Source organism: Cucurbita maxima, unplaced genomic scaffold (assembly GCF_002738345.1).
Source record: "Cucurbita maxima cultivar Rimu unplaced genomic scaffold, Cmax_1.0 Cma_Scf00025, whole genome shotgun sequence".
Taxonomy (NCBI): Eukaryota; Viridiplantae; Streptophyta; class Magnoliopsida; order Cucurbitales; family Cucurbitaceae; genus Cucurbita; species Cucurbita maxima.
In genome coordinates, this window is record NW_019272041.1 from 3065045 (window position 1) to 3074748 (window position 9704).

Below are 9704 nucleotides of genomic sequence, written 5' to 3' on the forward strand. Positions count from 1 at the left end.
TTTTTTTTTTTTTTTTTTTTTTACACATACAAACATAAATTAACCATCCAAGCAACCAAATTAGAAGCATTGAAAACAAACGACAATTAGAGGTCATGCCAATGTAAATTAGGAGAAACTTCAAGTGCTAATATAGCTAGCTTCCGAGTTCGTTGCTCTTTGCAACTGATGTAGCATACTCGTTGGCGACGAGTTGTTATTAGTCGATCGCAGCACCTCCGCCAGTGGTCCGCCCATCGACGCCATCTGCGTGGCTGCCCACCCAGCTGCCCAATTCAAATGCGTGTGCTCCCGCTCAGAATTGCCATCCTGATGAATATGATGGCCAACGCCTTGATCAGAGCTTCCTCCTGTCGACAATTTCAACGACACGTCGGAAGAGGATGATGGGTTCTCGGGTATGGAGATCGAAAGGGAAGTGGTGGAAGCGGATGTAGACTTCATTTTTTGGGTGACATTGTCGCTCCCATTGTTGTTGGACCTTGGCCAATCATCGAAGAAATGCCTCAATATATGGCTGTCGGACTTGGTGTCCCCGGCAACGGCTTCCTTGTGGGATTCATAGAAATTCTTATGCTCCGATAAGGAATCCGAGCAAGAACTGCAAAGAATGAAGAACAAGAAGGTACATTGATTTGAAGAGTAAAGAAGTCGAATAAATAAAGTTTGAGAGAAAAAAAGGGAACATTGATTTGAAGCATTATTAGGCAGAAAGTTGTGGTTGGGGAAATAGTGTTGTACAAATTAAAGAAGAATCAAAAGGCTGAAAAGACAAAAGAAAATTTAAGTGGGACCCAAATAAAATCTAACCGTTGATTAAGATGGAGAAGATCGACGGATGGGGTTTGTCCAGACAAAGAGAAATAATTCCCACTTTCCACAGCCAGAAAAGGCCGACCACCGCCACCAACAACACGGTTGGTGTTGGAACTGAGAGAACAACCACCACCGCCACCACTAGCTCCCGCGGTCGATGTGGTGGTGCTGGGGTTAATTGTGGCAGTTTCCACAGGCTTTCTTGAACGGTTACGGCCACGGTGCATGTGGCGCTCGCAGTATTTCTGCCCTGCGACCACATCTCTTGAACAACGCCATTTTTTGCCGTCGGTTCTCCGACACCGGCCGGGCTCAGGATCCATGGCGGCTCTGCCCCAGTAACCTGCTTGCAACACTGAATAAACAAAACCCCATTAAAGAAATGAAGAAACTTCTCTCATTTTATTGATTACATAACTAAAACACCACAAAAACATCTTCACAATTAATGAGCTTATAGAAGAAATGGGACTTACAAGAAGTGGGATAATGAGGGAAATGCTGAAGAGGGTGATGAAGAAAAAATGGAGTAGTGGAGGATAGAAGGCTTTTCTTGATGGTGTGAAGAAGCTCCGGCGGTACGGCAGCTCCGGCCAACATATACCGGAAAATGAGAGCTTGAAGCTCAAGTTCCTGCCTTTGCGCAGCACTGAAATAACCCCACATCCCTAACAAAAACAGAGCAATAAAAAAACAGAGCAAAGCCGAAGAAGAAGAAGAAGAAGCAGATAAAGGGAAAAGAAAAGGCTCACTTGGGAGTGTATTAGCAGAAGGAGTTGAATCGGGAAATGACGAGAGGATTGATGAAGTTTTGGAGTTGTTGGAATCAGATACGAAGAGAGGAAGAACAGAGGAATCAGAGGAAACAGAGGAAACAGAGGATTCTGGGTGTTGAAGAAAGAACTTGGATATCTTTGCAGAATGTTGTTCCTCTGACTCCTCCTGCTCTCTACATTGCTTCAGATGAAAGTCCATTGAGACAGACTGAAGAAAGAAAAGGAAACACAGAAAAAACAATTGGATTCAAATGTCTTATGCACCTCTCTCTTCAGCTTTTAATATAACATAACAATATATTTTAAACTATGTCTTATGCACCTCCCTTTCCGCACTGCCTTATGTCTACTCATCTGTGTTTTTTTGGCACTATACATTCCACCCCCCACACACACACACAAAAGTGTTCTTTGTTCTTTCCAAATTATTCTTAGAGTTGAAATTTGTGACCGTACAAGCTCACTGCTAGTAGATATTATCTGTTTTTGTTTGTTATCGTCAGTCTCATGGTCTTAAAACACGCTTGTTAAGAAGAGGTTTTTACACTCTTATGAGAAATGTTTTGTTCTCTTCTACAACCAATGTGGGATCTAACAATCCACTCCCCTTGGGAGTCGAGCATCCTCGCTAACACACCATTCGATGTTTGGCTATGGTACCATTTGTAACAACTCAAACTCACCACTACTAGATATTGTTCCATTTGGTCTATTACGTATTGTCATCAGCCTCGCAGTTCTAAAACGCTTCTGCTAGAGAGATGTTTCTACACACTTATGAGAAATGTTTCATTCCCCTTTCTAACCAATGTGGAATCTCATGATCCATCCTCCTTAGAGGCTCAGCATCCTCGCTGGCACACGGTCCGATATCAGATTCTGATACAATTTGTCACAACTTAAGCCCACCCACCACTAGTTTTGGCTCATTACGTATTATTGTCGGCCTCACAATTTTAAAACGTATCAGTTACAAAGTGGTTTCCACACTCTTATTACAAATGTTTTATTTCCCTCTCCAACTAATGTGGTCACAAATTGGAATGATAGACGTATAATGAACGTGATAAAACGTCGTTCTTTTCTACTTAATCTAGTTAAGTTGTTTCGACGATCATCGTGTTATATCAAATTTTCATACAACGTTCTAACGAAGATTAGGTTGGTGACCACGAGAGCGGTAGGGTAGGGTAGGGCACTTGAGGAAAAGACAGTTGGGAGAAAGAGGGGGAAATAAATAGTGAGAGAGGGAAGGATGTGTGAAGAAAAGTTTGGAAGTAATGAAACTGAAAACAAGTATGAGTTGAAAAAGAAGGTTGCAGTGTTCTTCTTTTTGCTTTGGGAACAACATTTGTTCGTAAACATTAATGAAATTGTTTGGTTTTTCTGTGTGTTTGACTGTCGTGGAACTCACCATAAATGTCTTCCTTTTTTTCTTTTTTTGCTTTTGGCTTCTTCATCAATGATGTGTTAAGAAAGAAGATAGTTGGTGTGGATTTACCCATCCACCTCAATTATAACCTAATATGCATACTCGGGTTTCCCGAGACAACTTGAAGAAAGCAAGAAAACAATAGCGATTAGGTTGGAACCCCGAGATGTCATCCTAATGTTTGTGATTTTTTGTTTGGTATCAATTTAAAACTTTCGTTGTAGTTTAGGCAACTCTCTTATCAGTACGTATCTATGTCAATGCTGGTGCTAACGTTTTTTATGACTAATTGACTGATTATATTAGATTTTGAGAGCTATATAAGTAGAGAGGAGACAAGCTATACATAAAACGAGCAAGTTACGGGAACTAGGGTTTTAAAGTCATTTAATAACAACATATGAACTATAATAGAGAGATCATAACTATTTAGAACGATTATATAGCTTTGTAATTTGATTAATCTTTCGGTATGAAATCACCTACTTTAATTTGTTCGGTTTTTTTCTTATTGAGCTGATTTGGGATTTTCTCGTGGACAAACAAACATATTAGAACGGAATAATCAAACGTAAACCAAAAATAAAATTGATGGACAATAATTAATCGAGCTCGAAGTAAGCTCAAACAATAATAAATAAATAAATAAATAAATAAAGATATATTATTTTAAAAGAATCGAGATATTCTCTTGAACTTGGCAAAATAAATAAAATAAAATATTATATTTCTTTTATTATTAAAAAAAAGTAGTAATTTAAAAAAAAATAAGAGGCTAGTATTTTGACACTAGCTCCAAAACCCAATGAAAAAAAGTAAGTAACGAAGAGTAATACTCAGAGTACATAAAACCCAGCTTTTTTTCCTTTTTTTTTTTTATTTTATTTTTTCGAAAATGTTTTTTTTCTGTAATTTATTATTTTAATTTCTGAAATCTGTTGTCTTTTTTATTTACCCCAACAGACCGTCTCCAATCATTGTGTCGTTTTGGTTCTCTCCTTTTACCCAACCAAAAACAATTCATTCAATATGGTAATTTTTTTTTTATCTTCTATTTTTCTCTTTTACCATGCAGTAAAAGTAAAAGAATGGTTGCTCGAGTTCTTGTAAGGTCAACCCTCAACAACAAGCTCACCAAACAACGCTATAAGTCCGATAGAAGAGTTGGACGGGCTACTCTTAAGGGCCTGAAGAGTGTGTTAGTCTTTCGACTGTGGGGCAAGTCAGTGTAGTTTAGGAAGCTGGTGGGTGCTCAATGAGATATAATTGAAATGTATACATTTTAGAATACGTAACTGAATAGACATGCTTAATAAACCTGAAACATTGAAGGGTGTCGAAATACTTGAAATGGAATGCAGTAGTACAATTTGCATTTATGTTTAAGAAAAGAACTCGAAACAGTCTTTTTTTCTAGTTTGGGGACAACGAGGAAAAACAAGACTGTATGAATTATTCCCTTATAAGATAAAGCTAATGGTTGAAGGTTTGGTCTTCGGATTCTCCACAATTTGTACACTATGATTCACCACAAACAATTTTTAGACATTACGTATATATGTATATATATACATATACACACACGTACGTATATATGTATATAGAGAATGTAGATAAGATAAAGTTGGACATTACGTACTTTCTTTCTATTCCAAACATAATAATTTTGTCCCCCACTTTTGTCTTTGTAATTTTTATCGTATATTTTAAGAATTAACAGCGTAGTCCTCGACTTCTAAGATGTCGTTCTAAGTGGTTCTTAAAATTATATAAACGTTAATATGACTAACATAATTTTGAAAATTCTCAAGAATTATGACATTTGTATTAATTTATCTCAGTAGAGAAGTGGGGGAGGAAGAACATGAGATAGTTACGATATCGAAGTGAGGGGTATGAGCGAGTCGTGAGGGCTTCTCGTTGTTTCACAGTTTAATTAAACTTTTTAATCAACAAATATTAATCAAATTTAAGCCCTCTTTTAAGAAAGTAGGAGTGTTTCTTGAGCTGATTATTTATTGACAAGGTTTAAATTGAAAGCGTGAGTAAGAAGCAAAATTTATTCTGCTTTTACCCCTAAAGAATAAAAAGGTAAGAAACACGTAGGTAAAGTTGCAAGGGGATTTTGGCAAAATCTAGGGGCATATTTGTCAACCTGAAAAAGCTACCCACACAATTCCAAGCTTAAGGACTAGGTGATCCAACCCATCTAGGACCTCCTACCCTACGCCCCGCCCTACACTCCCTTCTACTTCATCTAATTTGTGTGAAAATTTGTATCATAGTCAAGCATGAGGTGATGTGTCAGTGAGGACGCTGACCCCCGAAATGAATGAATTTACTCGGAGTGAAACGAAACATTTTTTATAAGGGTATATAAAACTCTCCCTTATTATTAAAAAGATAAGATTGATACGTAAATTTGTTTGAAAATATATTTGCATTTTTTTATTGTAAAAGAATTATTTTGATTATTTAATATATTTTAATAGAAAAGTTAAACTTTAAATTTGATTTAAAATATAGACAAATTGGATGTTTGAAAATAATTTTTTTTTTTTTTTTTAAAAAAGTAAAATATTATAACAAAAATGATAGTTTAATGGGAATGAAAAAAATAGAAAGGATCATCTCACGTGTCTGAGAGAGAGTGAGAGGAGGGGAGCATTCGACACTGTCCAGTTTTGTCAGAGAACTGTCAGATAAAATTCAAAAAACCTTGTCAGACCGCACAGCTCCTCACGTGGGTCCCTTTTTCTCTTATTATTTTTTTATTTAATTTTCTTACATTTTTTCTTTCATACAAAATTAAAAATAAAAAAAAAAAAGAAAAGAAAAGAAGAAGAAGGGCACGCCGGCACGCGAGGTATCACGTGCCTCCACGTGTTTTCTCATCACGTGTCTTTTCTTTTTTGTCTCCTTATGCTTCCCTATCTCCCTATTTACCTATTGCGCTTGAGCTTCTCTTCAGTGTATCCACTCATATTGTAAGTTTGTAACCCCAACTTAACTGCCTGCCTCTGATTGGACCACGTGAGGACGTGTTCATTTTCTTTAAAAAATTTCGGCCCAAATTAAACTGGGCTTTCACCCAATTCTGCAAGCCCAATAAACCCAGAAAAATGGACAAGGTAGGCCCAATATTCGAGTAAATAATTAAATTTAATTTGGTCAAATTGGGTTATTGGACATTTGAGCCTGGGCCCAAAAGGTATTGCGGTCCGAACCCGCATACCTATGAAAAGCTCTATAAATAATATTTAATGTTCATTGAAAAATGAAGGGCATAATTGAGAAACTAACATTTGGAAGAGGCTATAATTGGAAAACATATTTCATTCAAAGGACAGCGGCGAGTGCGACCATGGCTGTTTCTTAAAAGCTGAACCATATAATGGGCCCTATGGCCCACTTGGGCCGTTCGATTTGACTTCCAACGGCCCGTCCGAGAGGTCAGTTGATGGAAATGAGGACAAATTTTGTGGGTGAGATTCTAACCTCGAATACATCAAACAGTTGAACCAAAACGCTTCAATTTTTATTTAAATATTTATATATTTCTTTTCAACTTTTATTTTTTTAATTAATTTTTAATCACACTTTATTTATTTTTGTTCAACAAACTTTACCTATTTATTGGGTTTAGCATTTGATTTATTTTCTGCACCAGGGGCCATGGATTCATCTCTAAGCTAATATTTATGGCTATTAAATATTTATTAATTGAATGCCATAATTAGTATTAATATGAAAAATAAAGTTTTTGTTTTTTGTTATATTCACTTACAATATTTTTAAGGTATACCTAACCAAATTATTTGAAGAAAATAGAAAGCAAAATTAAATGAGAAGCAAAAATATTAATTTCCAAAAATGGATATAATTAAATCATAATTCCAAATCGCATGCCGTTAAAGTTGAGAATCAGCAACCGTTTCTGGGCCCCACCAGGAGATTCCTGGGGTCAGCTTTGAATTTCATGATGCATTCTTTTTCTTCTCTTTTCCACTTTAAATTGGTTAAATTTTGTATCATAATTACTTAATAATAATAATATTAATAATAATAATAATTTTCGCCTACAACTTGTCAAATTTGTTTTAATTTTATCAAATTAATTATAATCTCAAACTTTAAAAATATTACAATTTTAATCATTTTAGGTTACAAATATTTAGAATTATTTGAATTAAATTGTTATCAATTTATTGACTGTTATAAATATAAATATTTTTTTGGCGTTGATTTTAGGTTTTTATTAATAATATTAACTAGACACATAAATTTTAATTTATTACGTTATCTTATAAGGATAATATAAAAATAAATAAATATATAATATTTTTTGAGAAATAAATTGAATAATCAAATTAAAGCTTATAACAAAGATCCTGTCTCTATCTCTTAAATTGTTTAATCATAAATATTGTGTACTTATATTTAGTTTAAAAACGCTCATAAGTCCAATGATTTTATTCTAATGAAAACGTGCTTAGCTTCTTGACTTAGGGCAGATTGGATTAAAACATTGACTTTAATATTTTGTTACATTTTGAGCGTTTGTATATTTATATATATAAAATAATTGTATTAATGTCAAAATTATTGTAACGGGCTATTATCGCTATGATCGCTAAAGTTAGTCTCGTTGAAGTAGTTGAGTCACTGACAATGGGCTGCAATGGTTGCCGACGTATTTGAGAGGGTATTTTAGTAATTTTATAGAGATTACAAATTAAACATTAATATAAAAAGTTATTAATTATGGGAATTAAACACAATAAAAGACATAACTTGGGTGTTAAGATTCCATAAAAAGCCAATTATATAAAGGCAACTAAATAAATAACTTGGATTTCTTTCTTCCTTTGTGTTATTAGTTTTGGCTGTCCATTGAGATGCCTTCACTTTTTCTTTTTTCTTTTAAATTTTAAATTTTAATGTAAATACTTTATGTTCTAAGTTGATAGCTACTTCACTAACATTTTTGTTATTTTTTTTATTTTTTTATTCCGTATGTATAGTTGTCGAAAAGAAAAAAATACCCAGATTGTTAGGATCGCACAACAACGCAAACACTCGATCTAGATGACCACAAAGAACATGAGAGAAAAAATGCATAAAGAATATTAGCTAAAAGATTTGTATTGATGACTCCAAGTACGTACACTATATGATTCAAATATATATAACTATATACCAATATTATACGTAGCTATACTTAACACATATCATACTTGAATGATGAACCGAAGAAAAATATTAAACAACAAATAAAAATTTTATGAATATAAATTATAGAATTATTTGAAGACAAACCAAATCCGTACCATTCTTATGTTCAAAAGGATAAATGCACCCTTCGTAAACACTCAAAGTAGATTTCATTCTTCAATATGCTTTTGAAAAGCGTTTTTTTTCCTCATTTAACTCTCATTTATTTGCTTATGTTATATTAAATAATGAACTTATTCCCGACTCTAGATTGAATTTGTTTGAGTTGTTCGGATAATTTATTTAAAATTTTGTTTATTCAATTTTCATACATTTAATTAAAATTTTTAAGGCAATTTTAATATATATTTTAGAAAATTAATGGGAATCCATAAATCAACTTAATTCATAAATTTGTTATTTATTTGAACCAAATCCAAAACATATATGAGCTTAAAATATAAAAAGAAAAAAACAAAGAAACGGTATGAAATGTACTATGATTTCTTAAAAAATGTTCATAAAAGAGAAAATAACAAGACATTATGTGACATCCAAATTCCCAATCATTGTCCAGCGACAGGAACAGATTTATAGATCCACTAAAAAAAATGTCCAATATTTAATTTCTTATTATATGGAAATTATTTTACTTAATTAATAAATGAATTATTACGAAAATATAAAATTGGAAGAATATTTATCTATAAAGAGACATGGGTAGGCACATGCGCAGGGAGTTGGAGAGCAGAGTTAGTTGAAGTTTTCCCCTTTACCAACTTGTAAAGTAACCAACCCCATACTATTATTTATACTATTTTAAATCGTGGTAACGGCCCAAACCCACCGCCCATCATCTGTCTGTCCTTTCTTTTGTAAGTAGGGAGATTTTGAGGTTTTCACTCTCTTATAAAAAAATGTTTCGTTCTCCTCCCTAACTGATGAGACTTAGTGTCTTTGGCACACCGTCTCATATCTACCCCTCTAAGCCCATTGCTATACGATGTTGTTTACTTTGAATTTTTCTTTGCCGGCTTCTTTAGAGAAATTTTTATAAAGAACGTTTCGTTATTCTCCTCAACCGACGTGGGATCTTAAATTAGTCGACGCCAGAATTTACACCGTAATAATAATAATAAAAATAAAAAAAACCCCTAAGCAATCAAGTGGCATTTGGAATTTTTAAGAACAATTGTGAATAAAGTTGGGTAGCTCCACATCTACATCAGTGGCAGTGGTTGGCAGTTGGGGTCTTTTCAGCTAACACCTTAGGTTATTTTTATAATTACTTTTATTTGTATATCAAATTCTAATATTGATATTTAAAACATTATACTAATATGATATTAAGATCGGGTAAAGAGTATTAGGATTGATATCTGGTGACGGGTGACGCATAAACAAAAAAAAAAAAAAAAAAAAAAAAAAAAAAAAAAAAAAAAAAAAAAAAAAAAAAAAAAAAAAAA

At 33.6% G+C, this 9704-nt stretch overlaps 1 protein-coding gene across 1 annotated transcript; it reads right to left on the reverse strand.

Moving 5' to 3' along the window:
* Positions 1-15: 15 nt before the first annotated feature.
* On the reverse strand, positions 16-1866 carry LOC111498647 (growth-regulating factor 3-like). The gene is made up of 4 exons (XM_023149971.1): positions 1569-1866; positions 1293-1484; positions 811-1171; positions 16-601 (listed from the first exon to the last, which is right to left on the reverse strand). Exons 1-4 carry the CDS (start codon positions 1789-1791, stop codon positions 121-123), a joined length of 1257 nt encoding a protein of 418 aa, XP_023005739.1. The 5' UTR covers positions 1792-1866; the 3' UTR covers positions 16-120.
* Positions 1867-9704: the final 7838 nt, after the last annotated feature.